Source organism: Syzygium oleosum, unplaced genomic scaffold (assembly GCF_021117445.2).
Source record: "Syzygium oleosum isolate NSW1041296 unplaced genomic scaffold, Sole_v2.1 Sole_v2.17, whole genome shotgun sequence".
Classification (NCBI taxonomy): Eukaryota; Viridiplantae; Streptophyta; class Magnoliopsida; order Myrtales; family Myrtaceae; genus Syzygium; species Syzygium oleosum.
This window is the reverse complement of record NW_026607501.1, coordinates 6,406,207-6,429,424: the sequence shown is the minus strand read 5'-3', so window position 1 is coordinate 6,429,424 and position 23,218 is coordinate 6,406,207. Positions and strand designations below refer to the sequence as shown.

General features: G+C 41.1%; 2 protein-coding genes across 2 annotated transcripts; both read left to right on the top strand.

Annotated features, from left to right (window-relative positions):
* Positions 1 to 282: 282 nt before the first annotated feature.
* On the top strand, positions 283 to 14,493 carry LOC130140226 (glutathione S-transferase U10-like). The gene is made up of 4 exons (XM_056319069.1): positions 283 to 448; positions 5,021 to 5,175; positions 5,731 to 6,456; positions 14,109 to 14,493. Exons 1-3 carry the CDS (start codon positions 283 to 285, stop codon positions 6,103 to 6,105), a joined length of 696 nt encoding a protein of 231 aa, XP_056175044.1. The 3' UTR covers positions 6,106 to 6,456; positions 14,109 to 14,493.
* A 972-nt stretch (positions 14,494 to 15,465) lies between these two features.
* LOC115691132 (uncharacterized) lies at positions 15,466 to 19,624 on the top strand. The gene is made up of 4 exons (XM_056319385.1): positions 15,466 to 15,973; positions 17,354 to 17,669; positions 18,238 to 18,401; positions 18,996 to 19,624. The coding sequence occupies exons 1-4, from the start codon at positions 15,797 to 15,799 to the stop codon at positions 19,452 to 19,454; spliced, it is 1,116 nt and encodes a 371-aa protein (XP_056175360.1). The 5' UTR covers positions 15,466 to 15,796; the 3' UTR covers positions 19,455 to 19,624.
* Positions 19,625 to 23,218: the final 3,594 nt, after the last annotated feature.

Genomic DNA, 23,218 nt, shown 5'->3' with positions numbered 1-23,218 from the left:
AAGAAATCGATGAATCAGTCTGTGCGCATTCGAGGAGATAAAATTCTTTAGTATGTGTACCGTCCATTTCGTGCAGAGAATGCCTACTACTTGCTCTCGTAAAAAAGCTGTAATAAAGGCCATGGTTCTTGTCAAACAAGCCAAAGATGCTTTCGTTTCAACGTTGAATAGAACAACGCATCGTATATTAAAGCACTAAACCCATGAGACCTCTACGTCTAAGCTGAAACTCAGAGATAGAGACACCCAGAGAGAGAGAGAGAGAGAGAGAGAGCGAGAGAGATGGCAGAAGAAGTGGTTCTTCACGGAAAGTGGGCTAGTCTGTTCAGCAAGAGGGTGGAGCTAGCTCTGAAAGTGAAAGGAATCGAGTATGAGTTCGTGGAAGAAGATTTGACGAACAAGAGTGAAGCACTCTTGCGGTTCAATCCTGTTCACAAGAAAGTTGTAAGTTTTTAAAGATGAAAAAAAACAGAGGATTGAAGTGCTGAAGAAGAAAAGAAGTATACGGATATGCAGCCAACCAGGAAAACTGCATCTGTTTGATTTCTCAATCTTAAATTTAAAGTTGAAAACAAACTGAAAGTGAGAGAATCGTGGATGAAAATCCCAACAACATATCTAACTACTTCCTAAAGACTAGGATAACATGATTTTATTAACTGAAACAAACTAAAGAAAAGGAAACGTATTCAAAGAACACGTGCAGTACTGAAGCAATTTTATAACACTCCTCCTTGCTTTAGGTGCTGCAAATCCCGAGCTTCTTCCTTAGATCTTCAAATTTGCTTACAGGCAATGGCTTCGTGAAAATATCTGCCAACTGATTTTCTGATTTGCAGTAAACAAGTGCAATTTCGCCTTCTTTTTGCACTTCCCTTAGAAAGAAAAACTTGATTTTGAAATGCTTAGTCTTCCCATGAAAAACTGGATTGTGAGAAATTGCAATTGCTGCCTGATTATCAACAAGAATTTCCGTGTTGTTCCACTGCTTCAGGTTCAAATCACATAAAATTTTTCTTAGCCAAATTGCCTGATTAACTGCTGATGTGGCTGCTATGAACTCAACTTCTGTTGTGGATTGTGCTACAACTTCCTGCTTCTTAGAGCACCATGAGAAAATTCCCCAGCCAAGACTAAAACAATAACCAGAGGTGCTTTTCATATCATCCACCGAACCTCCCCAATCACTGTCAAAAAATCCCAACAGCTTGAAATCTTGGCTTTTCTTAAACTTCACACCAAATTCAATTGCTCCTTTAATGTATCTCACTACTCTTTTTGCGGCTTTTAAGTGCATTTCAGTAGCACAATGCATAAAACGAGATAAGAGACTTACAAAAAATAAAATGTCTGGTCTTGATGCCGTGAGATACATTAGACAACCAATCAGACTTCGAAAGTAACCCTCTTCAACTCTGTCACTCCCGTCCTCTTTGCTCAAGCTCTCCTTTTGATTCATTGGAGTGGCCATTGCCTTGCAATCCTCCATACGAAACTTCTTGAGAATTTCCTTGGCATACTTCTTTTGACAGATGAAAACTTCATCTTCCAACTGCTTAATCTCCATTCCCAGAAACTATGTCATTAGTCCAAGGTCTGTCATTTCAAAGATTTGCATCATTTCTATTTTGAACTCTTCAACAAGCTTGGCATTACCACTTGTGATTAAGAGATCATCAACATAAAGAGAGACTATAAGCAAATCATCTCCCTTATGTTTCACATAAAGAATAGTCTCTGACATGCTTTTTTCAAATCCGAGGCTTGACAGATGCTCATCTATCTTGCTATACCATGCTCTAGGTGCTTGTTTCAAGCCGTATAGAGCCTTCTTGAGCAAGTAGACCTTCTCCTCTTCACCTTGTTCCCCGAATCCCTCGGGCTGTTCAACATAGATCTCCTCTTGCAAAATACCATTCAAGAATGCAGATTTTACATCTAGTTGAAACACCTTCCAACCCTTTTGAGCTGCAACTGCTAGCAAGAGTCTTATGGTGTCTAATCTAGCCACGGGTGCAAAGGTGTCTGAATAATCAACACCAAAAATTTGTGCATAACCCTTAACTACAAGTCTAGCCTTGTACTTGTTGATGGAACCATCTGCATTTAACTTGGTTCTGAACACCCACTTTACTCCAATAACCTTTCTACCCTTCGATTTGTCGACAAGCTCCCAAGTCTTATTTTTTTTTATCATCGATAACTCCTCTTCCATTGCCTTCTTCCAGTTCTGGTCTTTAATAGCTTCTTCATACCCTGCAAGTTCACAAATGGCCACATTGCATCTCTGATAGATATCATAGAGCAGTCTTGTTCCATGGATTGGTGGATCATCTTCCAACTCTTCTTGCCACTGTTCTGTTGCTCGATCTTCTATTGTTTGGAAGGGAAGACTTGATTTCTGCTTGCTCGTGGATGTCTCTTGTGTCTGTTTCCAGTTCCACTTCTCATCTTCATTAAAGAACACATCTCTACTGACAATTATCTTCCCTGTTTGAGGTTGATACACCTTGTAGGCCTTGGAGGAAGAACTGTAACCCACGAAGATGCCCGGTTCTGACTTCTTGTCAAGTTTATCATGCTTGACCTATGGAACGTGAGAGAAACACATACAACCGAACTCTCTAAGGAAATTGAGTGAAGGTTTATAGCCATACCATGCCTTGAATGGAGTTTTGTCCTCTAATGCCTTGGTAGGCAATCTATTCTGCAAGAAAACCGCAGTGCTTGCTGCCTTAGCCCAGGAATTCTTTGGCAACTCCTTGTCATGAAGCATGCATCGAGTCATTTCCATTATGTATCTGTTTCTCCGCTCACTGACTCCATTCTGCTGTGGAGTGTAGGGAGCAGTGAGTTGGTGCTCGATGCCAGATTCTTCGCAGAACTTGTTAAACTGCTCTGAAGTATACTCTTTTCCATTGTCAGACCTAATGCATTGAATGTTGCTACCACTCTGCTTCTCCACCATTTTCTTGAACTTCCAGAACGTGCCAGCCACTTCTGATTTATGCTTCATGAAAAAAATCCAACACATTCTACTGAAATCATCTATGAAAATAACGTAGTACCAATTACCTGCGAGTGATTGAGTTCTTTGAGGACCAGCAACATCTGTGTGGATTAGTTGCAACTTGTGAGAGGCTCTCCAAATTGACTTAGGAAATGGATTTCTATTTTGTTTACCGAATTGACAGGCATGACAATTCGATAAATGGTCTGCAAAGACTAGTAAACCATTTGACAACTCCTTTTTTTTCATCAGCAACATTCTTGAAAGGTGACAATGGCCTAGTCTTTTGTGCCAGGTCTCAGTCACATTCTCCTCCATGGAATAAGCAGCTTTCTCCTCCTTGGTTGGTTCAAATGAGAAGCTCTTGCATTTCATTTTTGCTTTGACGATTTCCTTTCCATTTGCATCTTGTATGAGGCAAAGTTTATCTTCAAAAAACACCATGAATCCTTTTTCAATGAGCTGACCAACACTCAACAAATTTTGGTCAATATCAGGTACAAAGAGAACATCCGAAATTGACTTTGTACGTGAATTTGTTGAGATGACAATGGTTCCCTTTCCCTTCACCGGAATATGGTTACCATTTCCTATTCTGACCTTTGTGATTGCCGTGGGCTTCAACTCTTTGAAAAGACTTCAATTGTGAGTCATGTGGTTTGTACAACCACTATCTATCAGCCAACTCACATTTGATTCTCTACTTGAGAAGCAAGTGGCTACAAACAATTGATCCTCCTCTTCTTGATCTGCAACTTGAGCATCTGCTTCCTGCACCTGATTTTTATTCCTGCATATCACTGCCTCATGTCCGAGCTGATTGCATTTGGAACATTTGGCGTCAGGTCTCCTCCAACATTTGAATGGAGGGTAACCTTTCTTCCCACAGTGATGGCAAGGAGGGTATTTACCCTTGAAATTTCCATTTCTGCTTTTGTTGCTACTCGAAGCAGGTAAGACCGAATTTCCCTCTTGGCTTTTCTTCTTTTTCTTCTTGTTTTCGTCAGCTTCATGATGTTTTGCAGGTAAGGCTCCTTCAAGTTCACCTTCCTGCCTCATAGCTCTTCTTTGTTCCTGCGCTTGTAAAGCATTCAACAGTTCTGCTAGAGTGATTTTTGACATACCCTTAGTGTTTTCTAAGGATGTAATCGTGGCCTCAAATTTTTCAGGCATCGTTACAAGGATTTTTTCAACAATCCTTGATTCTGGCAGAGAAGAGCCGAGTAGTTTGACTCGGCTTGCAATGTTAAGCAATCTGTCAAAATACTCTTTTATGGATTCAGTCTGCTTCATCTTCTGCAACTCAAAGTCACGTACCAGATTCAGCACTTGCATCCCTCAGATCCTTTCGTCTCCTTCGTATTCGGTCTTGAGATAATCCCATATCTCATTTGCTGACTTCAAAGACATGATACGAGTGAAGATGGTGGATGAGACTGCAGCAAACAAGCAGGCCTTTGCCTTTGATTTCTTCATCTTCTTCTCCTTCTGCGCTTTGATCTGTGCCACAGTGGGATTGTTTGGAAGAGTAGGAATTTCATAGTCTTCTTCCACTGCTTCCCAAAGATCCAAGGCATCCAAGTATGTCTCTATGCGTACTACCCAAATCTGGTAGTTGTCTCCATCGAACACCGGCGAAGCAATTGATGAGAAACTGGCTTCGGCTTCCATGACGCGTCAAACTCACACACAGATCCCTCAAGAAGAGTGCTCTGATACCAATTTGTAAGTTTTTAAAGAAAAAAAAACAGAGGATTGAAGTGCTGAAGAAGAAAAGAAGTATACGGATATGCAGCCATCAAGGAAAACTGCATCTGTTTGATTTCTCAATCTTAAATTTAAAGTTGAAAACAAACTGAAAGTGAGAGAATCGTGGATGAAAATCCCAACAACATATCTAACTACTTCCTAAAGACTAGGATAACATGATTTTATTAACTGAAACAAATTAAAGAAAAAGAAACGTATTCAAAGAACACGTGCAGTACTGAAGCAATTTTATAACAAAAGTCCCTGTTCTTGCTCACAACGGCAAGTCCATTGCCGAGTCACCTGTCATTATCGAGAACATCGACGAGACTTGGAAGGAGGGTCCTCGGCTCTTGCCCCAAGATCCATATGAAAGAGCCAAAATTCGCTTCTGGGCTGGCTTTCTCCACCAGCAGGTCAGTGCAAATTTTCCAGCAAAATGTGTGATGAAAATTCTCAACGCGTACATTATCATTTCTTGCATTACTCCATCGTCACAGGACAGACAGATTATGCCTTTTCATTCACAGCTTTACATGATTTACCATCTTGTTTATCAATCAGCGAGTGCACTTGTTCGTAGTGATGATCTTGACTGGCAAAATTATGCAGTAAATACATGCAAATAATTAAAAGACATGGAGTAGGAAATGAGGACAAGTTGTCATTGTTCCCAATAAAATCTCAAGAACGGGTGTCCGTGACCAAGGGAGCTTTTATATGACAGCGATGATAAAGATGACACTCTTACAATAGTCGTATCAACCTGCTGTTGTTTTAATTTGCTATTACCTTGAGATAGGTAAGCTGCTGCCTAATTGTTATTCATCGTGCATGAGAAATTCTCAAAATTTTAACAGGAGCATTTGCCATGATGAAAGATTTTCTCTTTGCAAAATAGACAGGTTAAAACAAAGTTAAGATCAAACTAGAGTTCGAGCAAGTTTATGATTGGAAGTTGTCAACTGCAGTTGTTTGAGGCCATGTTCTCTGTGCTCAAAACTGATTACGAAGCGCAAGAGAGAGCTGTCAAGGAAGTGCACGAGAAAATGAAGGTGTTCGAAGAGGGTATCAAGTGCAGTTATCCCGGGGGATCACCAATTATCAACGGTGACAACGTGGGACTCCTGGACATTGTTGTCTGTTCAATATTGGGTGCTCATAAAGCTCAGGAAGAAATACTCCGTGTAAAATTTCTGGACCAAGAGAAGTATCCGAGGGTGACCTCTAGGGTGAAAGCTCTAACCGAGTTGCCATCGGTGAAAGAGGCAATGCGTCCTCATGAGAAGCTGGTGGGCGTTCTTCAGTTAAAAAGGGCTAGGGCTCTTGAATCTGCAACAGCTTGATGCTTATAAGGGTCTCCTTGATAATAAGGCGGGAACTTCGTCTGTCGCGCTCACATGTTATATTTGATTGCACTTCTATGTGATCTGCATATACTTGTGGAATAAGCTACCGCCCAATAAAGTTTTACTTTGAATGTTCCGTTATATTTCAGTCTCTCTATAAATACTTCTACTGCGATAACACTGAACTAGCCATTTGTTCCATCCTTCCGTGATATATTGCGTAGCTATTGATCACCGATTCTACTAGCTGCATAGAAAACTGACTGCCTGCAACTTGCAACCTCGCTGAACACGACGAAGGATCTAACTCTGCAAGAAGATCATCACATGCTTTCGCCAATCTTTGCCGTGTTGTAAGACATATTGTTTGGACCGCCCAAGATGGGCCAAACCCGGCCCGTGAGCCACAAGGGCCCATGAGGTAGTTATTTGTCTATCTATAATAGAAGGCACCCCTTGGAAAACAGACGTGATTTTCCATATATGCACACTCTTTTGATACAACGTATTCTCTGCTTTTGCTTCGGAACGCACGCGAGTACGAAAGACATTCGAAGAACTCTCAAGCGCAAAGTGGCACTTAATCTGTGACAATACCGGGTATGTTCGTTGTGTGATATACCTGTACGATCGGTGATACAAGTTGATGGTCCTCGGGCACGTTTTCCGCATTGATCGAATTCGTTCCGAATATGTTTCGAACGCAATGATCGGGGATTGAGTTTTCCCAACATTGGTATCAGAGCCCGTTTACTTGTTTCCCGATCATGCATATGTATCGTCTGAAGTGTATACTGCTTGTTTTTCCGTTTTGGCCTCGTTTTTGCTCGTTTTTTTCGCGTCGCCGAACTATTCATGCATGTTTCGATTTTTGTTTTTCGTCAAAACTTAAATTTTATTGCATAAACAGAAAGTACTCGTCGAGACGAGCAAAATGATGGGCGGCGCGTCGCCGGAGGACGCTGCACGCGCTCTCACGCGCCTACAAGTGCCGCGGGCGCGACGGCGCGTGAGGCCCACGCGCGGCCGTGAGAAACGGCGCGTCGATTGCCGCCCAACCGCCGACGTGACGTCAGCGTGACGTCATCCGGACCGACCCGGTTGACCGTTGCCCGACCCGTTGACCCGACCAGTTGACTGTTGACTCGACCCGTTGACTCGACCCGGTTGACCGTTAACCGACCCGGTTGACCGTTGACCGGTCAACGGTCGGACCGGTCGAACCGGACCGGTTCAAACCGGCAGAATGACTCCGTTATTTCTTTCGGCCGTTCGAGCTCATTTGAACTCCGATTTGGGCGTTCTTGGTATCGATGTGCTCGTATCGGAATGCTCTACGTTATGGTGTATTCATATTACATTTTTACTGCACTTATGAATGTGAAAATGCAAGATAAACCCTATGTACACGTACTTAGGGGTATATGAATAAGCATGTGAAGTAATCCTTCGTGGATTATAAGTAATCCTTCTCTAGTATTTCTCTATAGTTTTTTGAAATACAAGTGCTAGATCATATGTATATGAATAAGCATTCCTTATCTTAATGTATCATGGATTATGAGTAATCCTTCGTTCTGCATTCGTTGCAGGAACAATGGTACATTTGAGACGCACTCCGATAATCCCAAGAACGGCAGCTCAAAAGGAGAAGCTTGAAAACCTAAGAGTCAAGCTAGCTCTTTATCGATGGGACGCTAAAGATGATATGATGACACACATCATCAAGGTCAACAAAATGATACAGGATATCATTTGGAACGGTTTTGTAATGCCGGAATATGTAATGGTCGGAGCCCTAAAATGCACTATGCCTAATGAGTTGGGAAGAATGCTTGATAAGGTTAAAGAAACCTTAAATGGTCCAAGCTATAAGATGCTTGTGGAGAATTTTGTGCAAGAATACATAAGGGTTGGGGCAAGAAGAACATCAACCCTTGCATTGAATGGGTCTCGGCGCAAATCATGGCCCGGATCTAGGGGTTTTCCGGGAGCCTCCTTTTATGTTCCGAAGAAAATAAAACTTTCTAAAGAATTTTATGAGTCATTTTCTGTCTATGTGTTGGATTGGTACACTTGATATTGTTCTTTTAGGATTTGGAATCAATTCTGTATATGTTTCAAGTTGATATTACATGTTCTTAAATATTTGTGAATGTGTTATGAAATATATATATGGCTATGAATTTTTGTGATCTCTCATTTTATATTGCCATATTATGTGTTATGTTATATGTGGGAAGTTCTTAAAAGTTTGAATAACTTTTGAAGAACCAATTTCTTTACATAAATGATTATGTTAATGGTAATTTCAAATTGGGTTTTTTAGACGATGATTGGGAACATAGTGAACTTTCGACTCTAAGACCTTTTGTGAAACTATTCATTAATATGATTAGTTTATGTAATCATGATGCTAATGAAGCATTTAGATAGGCTTTAATAATTCGTGCATATGTGTCTGAAATGTTCAGATACGATGGCTTCAGCAACTAAGAACATAGTGGCTGAACTTAATAAGGGAGAAAAATTGAATGGCGACAATTATGAGATTTGGAGTCTCAAGATTCAATATGTGCTGGAAGAGCAAGAGGCACTCGAAGCTCTTAACCAGATTATGGAAGAACCTGAGGATGGGACAACTGCCCAACACAAAAGGGACAAAGATGCCTTTGATGTTTGGAAAAGAAAGAACTCCCTTGCTCGCATTACGTTGCTAAGCAGCATGGACAATGACATCATGCGAGAGTTCGGACGTTTCCAGAACGCCAAAGACATGTGGGCTACATTGGCATCAAGATTTGGTCGAACTTCTGTGACCAAACTGAGACAACTCACTATCCGTTTCGACTCATACAAGATGTCTCATGGAAAGACCATGAAACAACATTTGAGGCAGATGTCGAATATGATTAGTGAGCTAAAGGATGCCGGGCACATACTCACTGATGAACAGCAGGTGCAGGCAGTAATCCGCTCTTTGCCTCAAAGATGGGAGCACATGAAGATCCATTTGACCCACAATGAGGGTATCAAGACCTTCGAGGATGCTATGCGGCATCTTGAGCTGGAAGAGGATCGCCTCATGGCGGCTAAGCCAGAAACTGATATTTACTTTGCTGGTTCTAGCTCGCATGGAGTTTCGGGCTCCAAGAGGAAGCACCCTGCTGGGTCAAAGAAGTGGAAAGGCAAGGGGCCAAGTCCTTCAGGGAAGAAGCCGAGGCTCAACCAACGGGAGAAAGGAAAGCGTCCTTTCAAGAAGAACATTTCAAGAGTGAAATGTTTCAACTGTGACAAGAAGGGTCACTTTGCTCGCGACTGTGGCGAGCCAAAGAAGGTAGAAACACTTAGCATTCATGAAAATGCTACTTATGTGTCTAGTTCGGTGTTTCTAATCGAATCTAATCCTTTGTGGAATTTGTAGACTCCGGGAGCCACGAGACCATGTAGCGAAGGACGAGATGAGCTTTTCGTGGTAGGTTCCAACGAGTTCCACAAGGAACGAAGTGGATATACGTGGGGAACAATTCAAGAGTGGAGGTCAGAGGCATTGGCACCTGTCAACTACTTATGCGCGGTGGACGCACATTGTTCCTACATGATGTGCTATTTGCTCCAGAGATTCGTCGGAACTTAGTTTCAGTGTTGGTTTTAGTTAGACTTTGTTTTAATGTAAACTTCCATAACAATGGTGTAGACTTGCCTTTAGGTACAAGTTATTATGGTTCCGGATATTTCTTATATGGTTTCGTTGTATTAGATGTTGACTATTGTGAAGTTAATGTTAGTTATTCCTTATTTACATCATCTGATTCTTATGAGAATGATGTGAACGTGTGGCATGCTAGTCTTGGTCATATTGGCCAACAAAGAATGAATAGATTGGCTAAAGATGGCTTATTGGGCAATATTAAAAAGGTTGATTTGCCCATATGTGAGCATTGCCTAGAAGGAAAAACAACACGGAAACCATTTGGAAAAGGAACAAGAGCTGAATTTCTTTGCAATTAATCCATACCGACATCCGTGGTCCAATGAATGTAAAAACAAGGCACGGGTCTGTTTATTTCATCACATTCATTGATGATTATACTCGATTCGGACATGTCGATTTGATTTCTCATAAGTCCGAAGCTTTAAATTGCTTTAAAAGATTTATGACCTTAGTGGAAAATCAATTAGACAAGAAAATAAAAGCATTAAGATCCGATCGAGGTCGAGAATATCTATCTGATCAGTTCAGAATTTTATGTGATGAAAAGGGAATAGAAAGACAACTGACTATTCCATATACTCCACAACAAAATGGTGTTGCGGAAAGGAGAAACAGAACCTTAATGGAAATGGTTAGATCAATGATGACACAAGCTAACTTGCCCATCACCTTTTGGGGTGATGCTTTGTTGATTGCTGCCTACATACTTAACCGTGTGCCTTCTAAATCAGTTGCTTCTACTCCATATGAGTTATGGACAGGCAGAAAGCCTGATTTAAGCTTTCTAAAACCTTGGGGTTGTGCTGCCTATACTCGTGAGTCTTCTCACAAGTATGGAAAATTAGGCCCAAGAGGCAAAAAGAGTATTTTTATAAGATACTCAGAGCACTCAAAAGGATATGTATTCATAAGTGAGCAAGAAAGCGGAAGTATAACTGAATTTGAATCACGGGATGTCACATTCTTAGATAATGAATTTCCTAAAAAGGGCGAAGTAGGTGGTGATTACTCACTATACGAATCTGTGGATCGTGATAGTGAAGTTAGTGGGAGCATTGTGACAAATGGAGAGTTGAATGCAACCCAGTCTCAATTGCAACCACTTAAAGAGACGACACCACCATTATCTCATTCGAGTGGGAGCGCAATGGAACGTGGTGAATCATCAGGAGTACAGCATTCCATACGACAGTCAAGTCGTAATAGGATTCCCCGTCGACGTTTTGACATTGAAGGAGAAGCTTTCATGATCGCCCCACAAGATGAAGATGAGCCGAACAATGTGAACGATGCTCTAAAGTGCCCTGATAAGGAAGAATGGATACATGCAATGGAAGAGGAAATGGAGTCATTAAGATCAAACCAAGTTTGGGAATTGGTTGACCTTCCAAAAGGACGCAAAGCCATTGGGAACAAGTGGGTTCTCAAAATAAAGCGTAAGGCTGATGGCTCAATAGAGAGGTATAAGGCTCGCCTTGTGGCGAAAGGATATAATCAACAGGAAGGAGTTGACTTTGAAGAAACTTTTTCTCCTGTGATTAGATTTACCTCTATTCGCCTTATTCTGGCAATAGTAGCTAGTATGGATCTGGAATTACATCAAATGGATGTAAAGACTGCATTCCTCAATGGAGAATTAGAGGAAGAAATTTATATAGAATAACCTGTTGGTTTCATTACAAAAGGCCAAGAGCACAAAGTGTGTCGACTATTGAGGTCGATATATAGCCTTAAACAGTCTTCGAGACAATGGTATATACGTTTTCACAATGCCATAATGGCATATGATTTTGTAATGATTAGTGAAGACAATTGTGTATATATCAAAAGATCCAAAGATCAATTTGTGATCTTGTCATTATATGTTGATGATATACTAATTGCCGGAAGCAGTATGGAGTTGGTTAATACAGTCAAGAATTGGTTATCTTCCAATTTTGAGATGAAAGATATGGGTGAAGCTGCATACATTCTTGGAGTTAAGATTTCAAGAGATCGCTCAAAGAAATCCCTATCCCTTTCACAAGAGACGTATGTGAATAAAATCCTTGAGCGATTTCGTATGCAAGACTGTAAACTAATAGATACTCCTATTGCAAAGGGCGAAGCATTAAGCGACAGAATGTGTCCTGAGACTTCACAAGAAAAGGAGCAAATGGAACAAGTTCCATATGCTAGTGCTATCGGAAGCTTGATGTACGCTATGATGTGTACAAGACCTGATATTTGTTATGCAATTGGAATGGTAAGTAGATACCAATCTAATCCAGGTCAAGCACATTGAATCGCCGTCAAAAGAATCCTGAGATATCTAAATGGAAGTGCCGACTATGCGCTGACTTATCAAGGAAGTGATCTACACCTTGAAGGCTATACTGATGCTGACTGGGGAGGAGATTTAAAAGAAAGGAAATCTACTTCTGGATACGTGTTCTTACTGAATAATGGCGCCATATCTTGGAGCAGTAAGAAGCAACAGTGTGTAGCCTTATCTACAATGGAAGCCGAGTTCATGGCTCTATCAGCAGCGGCACAAGAAGCTGTTTGGCTTAGAAGATTTTTGGATCACTTAGGTGTTACTGAGAATGCTGCAAACCCAGTATTGGTCTATTGTGATAGCCAAGCAGCAATAGCGTACACTAAGGATCCCAAGTACCATGGAAAGACCAAACATATAGATATCAAGTATAACTATGTCAAGGACATGGTTGCACGAAAGGAAGTGAACGTGAAGTACATATCTACACAAAGGATGATAGCAGATCCTATGACGAAGCCGATTCCTAGAGAAGTTTTCCATGGTCATGTGAGATATCTAGGACTGTGTAGAATATGATGTACTGAATATTGTAATTTTCCCAGAATGTTCACTATTAATGAAGTTTGTTATTATCAAAGCCTATAAGTTTGTATGACGTTTGTGAATGTCGATGCTGAGTGCATTATATTGAAAAGGTATGTCGGACAGATGAGAGATTAGCCCACTCACACGGGTAATCGCCTCTACTCACTGTGTGATGAATAGAGATGAGACAGTTTTAAGCATGTTATCTAGGTGATAATTGAGAGCTCAAGCTTGAAGCATGGACGTCGCCTTAACAGAATGTTAAGATGAGAACATATAGATTATTATGTCCGAAAGTGAAATGACCCACATATTTCACTTTACCTGTCTTTAATGCCAGATGTGAGTTCTGATAGATGCTTATGAATAGAGTAGATTTGTGAACTCAAGTTAGACATTGAGTATGTCTAAACTATCATCTGTACGGTATTGAGAGTAAAGACATACGATCTATGGCAAAAGGAGAGAATACCGTAATACGTATTTCATATTACGTATGCATGGGACGACCGATAAGAGTTGACAAAAAGTTATGATCTCAACTTTTAAGTCGTGTGAGACTCTTGAGGAAAATAGTTTTTCTCAATTAAAGTGCCCTCACGACTCTTACTTATTCTCAAAATTTCTATTCAGTGTTTGCTATCTTAGGATGTTGCCGATGATCATGATAATTCGGTCTAACGGGGCATTTCTAGAAAAGCGAGTTGGACTGAAATGGAGAGGTTTAAGGAAAGAGGAAGATCAATTTAATTTATGATGTCACATTCTATATTTGTATTCACAGGTCGACCAATTATGATTTTGAGTAAATCATAGTTGTGAATACAATATACGAGATACTAAAAGAGATTAAAAGATATGAAAATTGTGACTGATTGATCTAGGGAACTTCATACTAATTCTACTCTGGATAATGCCCAATTTGAGCTGTTATATATTCCTAACAGATGTATAACAACGAGCTCTCGGAGTATGCTGGTCGCACGGATTATTTGCCAATATGAACTTTGCAAGGAAGAGAGTTGTGTTTAGCCCATCGTGGGCGAGTGGGAGATGTAAGACATATTGGGTGGACCGCCCAAGATGGGCCAAACCCGGCCCGTGAGCCACAAGGGCCCATGAGGTAGTTATTTGTCTATCTATAATAGAAGGCACCCCTTGGAAAACAGACGTGATTTTCCATATATGCAAACACACTCTTTTGATACAACGTATTCTCTGCTTTTGCTTCGGAACGCACGCGAGTACGAAAGACATTCGAAGAACTCTCAAGCGCAAAGTGGCACTTAATCTGTGACAATACCAGGTATGTTCGTTGTGTGATATACCTGTACGATCGGTGATACAAGTTGATGGTCCTCGGGCACGTTTTCCGCATTGATCGAATTCGTTCCGAATATGTTTCGAACGCAATGATCGGGGATTGAGTTTTCCTAACAGGTGTAAATACCCAACATTTCTGATAACCATGTTTGGCCGTCAACTCCAACAATACAATTTCTTTTTCCCTCTTTGAACAATACAGCCCATTGCTGCTGGGAAAAGATTCTGCTTGAAGTCAGCTGAACTGAACTGATTGAAGTCAATTTAGAGAGAGGAACAAGTAACGGAGAGAGAGGATAGAGGAAATCTCAAAATTTCTACAAGGTGGGCCCGGCTCGACATATGTCAGTGCTCTGGATGGACTATCTTAAATATGACGTGGCTCAACAGTTGTACCCAATATTTTCTCGATAATCCATGGGCTCTCCAATAGGTAGATTTGACAATATATCTGCCATGTTATTTTCTAAAAATTTTGAAATCATGCATTTACATTGTTTTACTCTGTCGTAAGGCTCTCAACCACATTAAAATTATCAATTCAATCATCATGGTATATCGGAATATCGATATGTTTGATATACAGCCCATAGTAATTTACATGTTGTGAACCGAATATGATTGTAATTCTGTAAGATCATGACCTCGTGCCTAATCTTTAGCTAAATGGAGCGTTGCTAATGTCTATGATGTGTTCCAAAATGCCGTTTCGTTTGACTACATTCAACATGGACACTTGAGACATATGTTTTTCAGATTAATGATCCCCCACCGGCAGGTTCAGCAAAGAAAGAAAGAAAAAGAAAGGGAAGTGACTTTGTTATCATAACATAGAAGAGATTCAAAAAAAGATATATTTTTCAGTTCATCAATCAAGAAGATGAATTCCAACGGACATGTGACCTTAATGATAAAAGGATTGGGGATAGAGCTGGAGAGTACTAGATCCGGATTCGATTCTTGTGAGCATCGCACAAACATGTACATAAAATAGATGAGTGAAGACCTAAAAAAAAAAACCAAGAAAATGAATCCATCAATCCGGATATGCATTCAAGGAGGAGAACCTGACACGATGCAAATTTCTTAGTCGAATTGTACAAAACATTTTTCTTTTTTTGGTAACCCAGGGAACTCCCGCACGGCCGACGGCGGAGGCAAACCACAGGCGACACGCTTGCCCACCACACACGCTGCACCCGCTTGTGCAGGTTAAGTCTGCCTGCGACGCCCGGATTCGAACACTCAACTCATTTGCGAGAGGAAGAGTGCTCTTTCAAAGAGCCAAGCCACCGAGGCGGGTGGTAAACATTTTTGTTTGAACAGCAATCTAAAAAAAAAGGAAAGGCGAGCGTGCTTGAAAGAACCAGAAGACAAGAAAGACCGACATACTCGCGTACAGCATGTCCAGTTAATTAGCTTGTAAGTTGAACAGGAACCTCTGTATGAACTCCCTTGAACGAGATTAACAGCACAAACGCTCGATCGATGGCACGTGCTCGTATAATTTTATTTTATTTTTCAGTCCGTCGACTGTAGATGGTCGAAGAAAACCGAGCCAAAATTACAGATTATCGTTAAAGAATCGAGATCCACCGTCCACCCAAAAGAGGAAAAGGAAGAAGGGGAGTGATATTTCTCGCAACGTCCTAAAGATCTGGGTGTTCGGTTGACTTCTTGGCTCTGGTTAGCTGCTGTTCAGGCGACTCCAATTCATCCAATTTGGCATCTTTCTTCCTCAAATCCCAGTTCTTCCCAACACCCGCCTCTGAGGATTCTGTCCTTGTCGCACCCACCACAAGATAATGGCTTCTTCCGCCGCAGCGTTTTGCGTTTCCTCGCCATCTTCTCTTGCGCTCGCTCACTGGAAGACCCGTAAAGCTCTTTGCTTTGTGAAACAAGCCGTGTCAATTAAGGCCCTTTCGGCTTCTGTGGATTATTCCGCCGTCTCGGTTGCTGATAAGCCCTCGAGCTCATCAAGGGTACGTGCGCTTCTACCAGTCCTACAGTTCACCTTGTTTGTTGAATGGTTGAATTTTGCTAAGCTAATTGGGTGGGGGGCGGTTGAAACAACTGATGGATGGTGATGGGATTTTCGATTCGAGTGTTAATTTGCTGGATGGTGATGGGTTTTTCGATTCAAGTGTTATTTACCCATGAAAGATTTGCTCTCTCTTGTAAGTTTTGTGAAAATTTGAAGAATTACAAATAGAAAATGTAGAAAACAAGAGCTTGAGGCGTGCAAGCATTGTCCTCGAGGATAAATTCTGCCATTCATAAAGTGGAGAAGGCATGTTGCGGCAATCCTCCAGGATACAACAGACTGTCTAAACAGGGCAATATAGGAACATGATTCTTTCGATACAGCAAGTCTCTTTCTCTCTGTATCACTCTCCCTCTCTAAACACTTGTGCTTACATTCAAAACCTTGCGACCTTGTGCTTTTCTTAAATACATTCTTTTTCTTAGAGAAGTACATCAAACACATTAACATACATCTATGGGAGTCCATGACCTAGTATAGATTGCCTCTCGTTGGTTCAAGTTGCCGCCGAAGACCACTTCATTGCATTTGATGCGAGCTGGCTTCTCAAGTCAACATAGTTTTTGGACTTGGCTACTTCTTGCTTCCTTGTGTAGAAATTTCCAGCTTGCTCATGTACTTGCCACTGTCTCAAATTTGCTTCGTAAAGAAGCAAATGTTTCGGACTTTGTTCATGGTCCATTTGCTTGACTTCCACTGCCAAAGGCTCTTCACCGAAGTTCTTTTTTCAATGTTGCTTTAAACTCTTAGAATTCAGTAAAGTGAGAATGTAAGCCTTTTGAAATACTTATTTTATACAACAGTAGGTTTAGTGCAATTCTCCTTGATAATTGGTGTTGGCGATTCATCTCTGATCTAGGTTTCTCAAATGTAAACTTGTCTCCCTCTTGATGGAGATTTTTATCACACTCATGTTTTAGCTGCTTAGCTTGTATTGTTGGGCAAAGATAGCTTGTACGACAGAATTAAATAAAAGTGAAGTAGCATTTTATTGGTGATTTTTTGTGGTTGTGCAACAGATTGGCTGATAGACTAACTAAATTTGCCTGACGTAGAGGCTAGCAGACTGGCTGATATTGACTCGCCAAATTTGCCTGACGAAGAGGCGAGCAGACTGGCTGATCTTGACTTATATTGTAGGGTTAGGTGGTCCTGCATTTCAACTCAATTATTAATTGGTGGGCAACATGTTATGCAAAATCTGGGTGTTTCGTGATTTTCATGTTACCTAACGTAGTACATGATTGTGACTAAAAATATGTGGACATCAGCTATTTATTGTTTGCAATTTATCTGATCAATCTAAATCTGATTTCAGTCCAACAATTGGCTATGGAAGTTCAAGGACAATGATATCAACATCCACTACGAAAAGCATGAAAGTGAAAGCTTTGATGATTCTAAAGATATTCTCATGGTGCCAACAGTATCTGATGTGAGTACTGTAGAGGAGTGGAGGCTAGTGGCCAAAGATATAGTCGAACGAGTTGGTAAAGTTAATTGGCACGCTACTATCGTGGATTGGCCCGGTCTGGGCTACTCTGATCGGTTAAAGATGGATTATGATGCGGATGTCATGGAGAAATTCCTGGTTGATTTTATAAATGCGCCTGATGGCCCTCTAAGTCACTCAGGTAGTGCATTCCAAGTAAAATACATGTAAATGAGTACATTTACTTCACTGAAGCTTCCATTTGAAACTTTTTCGACTACATACACCATAGTGTGGTGGTGATAAAGCATTTTTAACAGTTAAAATCCTACAATGTCAAGGCTTCTAACAAGGCATCATGTTCTTGTACAATCAAGCAAACAAGGTGATTGACATATGGCTATATGTTCTGTAGAAGTGTCAGTGATTTTCTCTATGAGGGTCAGAGAATATTAAAGGTGTAGGACAGACAAAATTTTATTTATTCTCATGTATTTCTTCTCAATATAGTAAAAGAGGTTGGTATATGCAGCCATTAGGCTGCTCAAAGATCAAACGTTTAGTCTCGCTTGTTCTGTACGAGGATAAGCAATTTGAGCTCAATAGTTTCAACCCTGCTCACAACTATCTTAAAGTTCCGGTCGTCTTTAATTACTTACTGGTTTATTTTGTCTGCTGCTCTGTTTAAAGCTTTTATCTTCTAATAGAGCCTGTTTGTCTCTCAAGTTGTATGGATTATACTCTTGATAACTCTCTTATGTTAATACCAGGAAATGATTTGGTGGTTTTTGGAGGAGGGCATGCCGCCACAATCATAGCTCGTGCTGTGAAAAAGGGTTTGGTGAAGCCAAGAGCCATTGCTGCTGTTGCTCCGACATGGGCTGGTCCTCTCCCTATAGTGTTTGGCCGAGACTCCAACATGGAAACAAGGTACCTTTGGGCTTCTTTTGTTTCCTTTTATAATTTCAATTTCCAGGTAGGAGTTGTTTTCTAACAGTTTGAAAAGGGAGAGGCTAAGTGCATGCTTGTTTACTTGGTGATGTAGTGTAGCAAGTTGCTGATAAAGCCAACCGCTTGAAGGTAAAAGAAGAGAAAAAAGGAGGAAAATAAAGCCAATTTCTTTAGTCTTGGACCATGATTCATTGTGCTAATCCACACCCATGTTTATTGTTGCGCTATCTGCTGAAAGATTTGAGTGCAGATTTAGTATCTCTCCTGGAAACAAAATTGAGAATTGTTGAACATGGCATTTCACCTATGGACTTGGTTTCGTGTTCCTCAAAGCATTTAGATCACCGAGCCACTTGTCCTGTTGAAAATGAGACATACTTTTGCCAAATTCTCAGCTAGTTTATATTTGAATGTCACTATTCTAAACTTTAACTGAACTAAATCTATGGCTTGTCCTTGCCAACATCGTTCTGGGTAGCCTTTCAAAAAGATTGTCCCCCTTGGTCCCTGTAAGCAGCGCTATTTCCCCAAGTTCAGAAGTAGTTCTCTTTCTCTTACTCGATTTTCTATCAGGTACGGATTGCTTAGAGGCACTCTAAGGGCCCCTGCTTTGGGGTGGATGATGTACAAAGTACTGGTCAGCAACGAGAAGGCAATCCAATCCCAGTACAAATCTCATGTATACGCAAACCCCGACAACGTGACACCAGAAATTGTCGAGAGCAGGTATGGGCTAACTAAACGACCAGGTGCCCAATATGTGCCTGCCGCTTTCTTGACGGGTCTACTTGACCCTGTGAAATCGCGAGAGGAGTTTCTTGAGCTATTTGCCAGTTTGGAGGGAAAGACGCCAGTCCTAGTCATGTCAACCGAAGGCTCTCCTAGGAGGTCAAAAGCAGAGATGGAAGCCCTTCGAGGAGCCAAAGGGGTTACCAAATTCGTGGGGGTTCCAGGTGCGCTCTTGCCACAGGAAGAGTACCCATCTGCCGTTGCGGAGGAGCTGTACCGCTTTTTGCTGGAGAATTTTGAATCTTGAAAGCTTCTCAACTTGATATCGATGGTTGTAGTGTTAGTATCTCAATATGTTACAGCGATTAGTTCAGACTCTTTGCCTCTGCGATCTCATGATGCACATTAACATTTACCGGAAGTTACGGCATGATTTTACGTCAATAGATTTATACTGCAAAAACTTGTCCAAGGAAATGCTAGTGTGTTTGGCATTTATTTTTGGGATCCCATTTTGCCCAAATGCTAGCATTTCCAAGGCCTTTTAAAGGCCTTAAGCTCAAGGCGCCCCCACACCTGATTTTATACGGTAGTCAAGCTTAGGGGAATTGGAGATCTGGTTTAGTTTCTGGCGAAATGTCGATTATTGCCTGTTTTGCATAGAAATACTTGAAATTACCGTCCTTAGTGTTGCCCCGTCCAGGCTGCCCGAGGTTGCGAATGATCTGGGTTTTGCTTTGCCTCGCCGGAGTCTCGGTCAGGAACACGCGACGCCACACGGTCCTGCACGCCATTATTTGTTCGATTTGGTCTTCAACTTCGATTTTTCTGGAATCTGGGTTTTGCTAGCTTTCTTTAGTTCACTGTTTTGAGCTGGGATCATTGGTGCAGAAGTTTGACCCACCGGAGAAACACTGCCGTAAAAAACAAGTTTCGTTGGAGTATGTGGGTTATTCCTTTGGATGATGTTCCGGATGCTAGGGAGATTGGATTGTGCATGACGGTTATGAAATAAAGTGATGACAACAATGACCATAGAGGAGTTTGGAATTGTGCTTGTGGGACAAGAAGGTCGAGCTGAAGAACAGAATTGTTTTGGATATTCTTGATATGCAATTAGGTGACTTTAATAAATCGATGCCAACTAGGAGCAATTTATTGGTTAGGATGAAATGTTCAGTCTCAGAGTGTATACCTTTCGAATGAAGTTTACATAATTTTCTGCAATTTAAGTATGTCGATTTCTAGTTCGAAGGGTGCTTTCCAAGAAAATCATGGATTGACTGATATAGAATTGAACTTAATAGATGAAATGGAGTTCTATGGCTGCTTCAATTGGACAGCTTTACTTTTTCACATCTCTCTCTCATTTTGCTGGTGTACACAGTGGGACTCATGCTGGATCTTACCGTTAAACCTCCAACAAATTTACAAACAAAAATGCCACTAGCTCTTGAAATGATTTTGACAGGGGGAAGTTCTTGATTGATGATGGCAGGGAGAAGTTACGAGATAAAGATGGCACAATCAGTGGTTACGAACAAGGACGCCACAATCAGTATTGTGGTTTGGTCCATCAAAATTGGAACCGCGGCTTTTTCAAGCTGAGTGTTTTTCTCCTCGTCGCAACTTGCAAGTATGGATATGAGAAAGATGCATAAATTTTCTTTTTGGGCCCGTGAGAAGATGCATGAATTGGTATAATATAGTTTTTGCATGGCATTTGCAGTGCCAATGACAACGAAGTAACAGTCCTGTTTTGTGAAAGAGTTATGCGAAAAATCCACATATGTGACCATATTTATTATAATGAAATTAATTTATTTGAGAAAGATTCACTTTGATGTGATTTTTTATTTATAAATTTGTTAATATGTCTCTTTTAGATCACTCTCAACATGAAAATATAAAAGTTACAATCATTATATTAATTCTTAAATTTTAAAAAAAATTATAATTAAAAACTTAAAATGGTCACACCAAAGGGCTTTCCAAATATATATTTACCAAACAATATTTTCCAAAGTTGCTTTCTAAAGGCACTTTTCAATCACAGTTTACCGAACGAAATGTCCTATCGGAAGTGGGCCTTGGGCCCACCACTCGACGGACCAGATTTCATCGCCACCCCACCCCAAATCTCTATCCCTAATTAATCCAACGGCAACTAGTGACCCGATCGGTCCGAATGCCGACAAAACACACTCGCCGTCTTGTCTAGCTGGATCGTGACACCTCAGCATCCTGCAGTGACTTGCCCAACTTGCGCGGGCCCCGTGGGAGTTTTTGCATAATACTTCTTAAAAAAGCCTTCTTCCCGGGGGTGGGGGGCTGCTGGCGTGGGGCTCCAATTCGCACCTACCAAAAGCCCAATCAATTTTCGTGCGATGTCCTCGTTCAATTCTGTCGCCCCCTCCCCCCCCCCCCCCCCCCTCGTCCTTCCGTTAATGTTAGGAAAATAACACGAACAATCTCTGAACTTTAGCTTAATATATAATTTAATCTCTAAATTTTTAATTTGTTCAATGTAGTCTCTGAACTTTAACCGAATGTGCAATGTAGTCCCTGAACTTTTAATTTGTTCAATGTCATTCTTGAACTTTTGGTACATGTTCAATTTAGTTCCTGAACTATAAGAAAATGTTCAATTTAGTCCTTGCATTAATTCAAATTCAGGGACTACATTGAACATGTACCCAAAGTCCAAGGATCATATTGAACAAATTAAAAGTTGAGGGATCACATTGAATATTGGGCTAAAGTTCAGGGACTACATTGAACAAATTAAAAGTTCAGGGACCAAATTGCACATTGGACCAAAGTTTGGGGACTGTTTATGTCATTATCCCTTTAATGCTTGATGATACTGCGTTGTATCTCTAAGGACCACACACGTGTCGACCCCGTCCACGTAGAAGCGGCGGGGCCCGCCAGTAGCTCCCGCATTGGTCCGGAGGTGCCGCGGGGTGCGTGGAATCCGGGAAGGGTGGAGAACATGGCAGGTCGCTTGGCGAAGGAGTTGGACGAAATTCGACGCTGGGTCACCGTCTGTGTAGGTCGATGTTTCTGAGGATGAGGGAGGGCGGCCAATGATCCGAACCGGGGGGGGAAAAGATATGAACTTAATGAGATGGTGAAGCACCGCTAATTTAGCGGAATTGATGCCCACTACACCGAGGAGTGATTAAGAGCCACCATTATTTCATCGTACATCATGATATCGATGGGGCTCTAATTGGCAGAACTAATCGCGTGTTCATCGACAGGCGAAAAAATAATCTTCGTTGCTGTTTCGGTACGTCTCGGAATGGCGATGTATGAGTGATTCGAGGATCGACAAGCAGATTTCGAAGAAAGGCACGCGGGCTTGTCGTACTTGGGAACAGTAACCGGTTCAATCTTTCTCATCGATTGACTTTCAAACATCGCCATCTCTCGTCAAATCGATCGTGTTAGTATAGAAGAGGCAATTTTTAGAAACAAAACGCGGCAATATTCTACTCCTTACTCTTTCCATATACATGAATTGGACGACGGAGATTGACAGTCCAACCTCACTATTCTTGGTATTGTGTCATTAGATGGAAACATAGACGAAAATGTTGTATTTGGCATGGCCATATTGCGGGCCTAACGGTGTAGAGCGGGTCGCGTCAACATCAATTTTTGCCCAATGAATAAATCCGACTTAATCACCAGGGATTGCTCCAGTGGCCACCCTTCCCACTTGGGAAATGGGAAGAGGGAGGTGGGGAGTTTGATTCTCTACCTTCTCGAGAGGTCTAGAGATAAGGATGCGTGAGTGAAGGAGCAAAGTTTCAATAACTGCGCACAACATATAGCACACACAGTGGCTTGTTAAATAGAAACAGGATAGAACGAGACAAAAATAAATAAATCAAACTTTATATTTATGATTGTCTCTCCCTTGCGCTCGTGAAGAACTAGAAGGGGGAATTTACCGAAAATCTCATATCAATTCAATCCTAAATATTTTAATTGTGACAATTCAGTTATAAATTTTTTTACTATTTGTCAATTTAGTCCTAAACAATTTAACGATTTGCCATA

Bases quoted from the DNA above. Each gene is read 5' to 3' on its own strand.
- LOC130140226 (XM_056319069.1), top strand. From the start codon at position 283: ATGGCAGAAGAAGTGGTTCTTCACGGAAAGTGGGCTAGTCTGTTCAGC. The intron at 449-5,020 runs GTTTTTAAAGAT...TTATAACAAAAG, and splicing joins TGTTCACAAGAAAGTTGTAA to TCCCTGTTCTTGCTCACAAC. The intron at 5,176-5,730 runs GTCAGTGCAAAT...TGTCAACTGCAG, and splicing joins CTGGCTTTCTCCACCAGCAG to TTGTTTGAGGCCATGTTCTC.
- LOC115691132 (XM_056319385.1), top strand. From the start codon at position 15,797: ATGGCTTCTTCCGCCGCAGCGTTTTGCGTTTCCTCGCCATCTTCTCTT. The intron at 17,670-18,237 runs GTAGTGCATTCC...TGTTAATACCAG, and splicing joins TGGCCCTCTAAGTCACTCAG to GAAATGATTTGGTGGTTTTT. The intron at 18,402-18,995 runs CTTTGGGCTTCT...TCTATCAGGTAC, and splicing joins CCAACATGGAAACAAGGTAC to GGATTGCTTAGAGGCACTCT.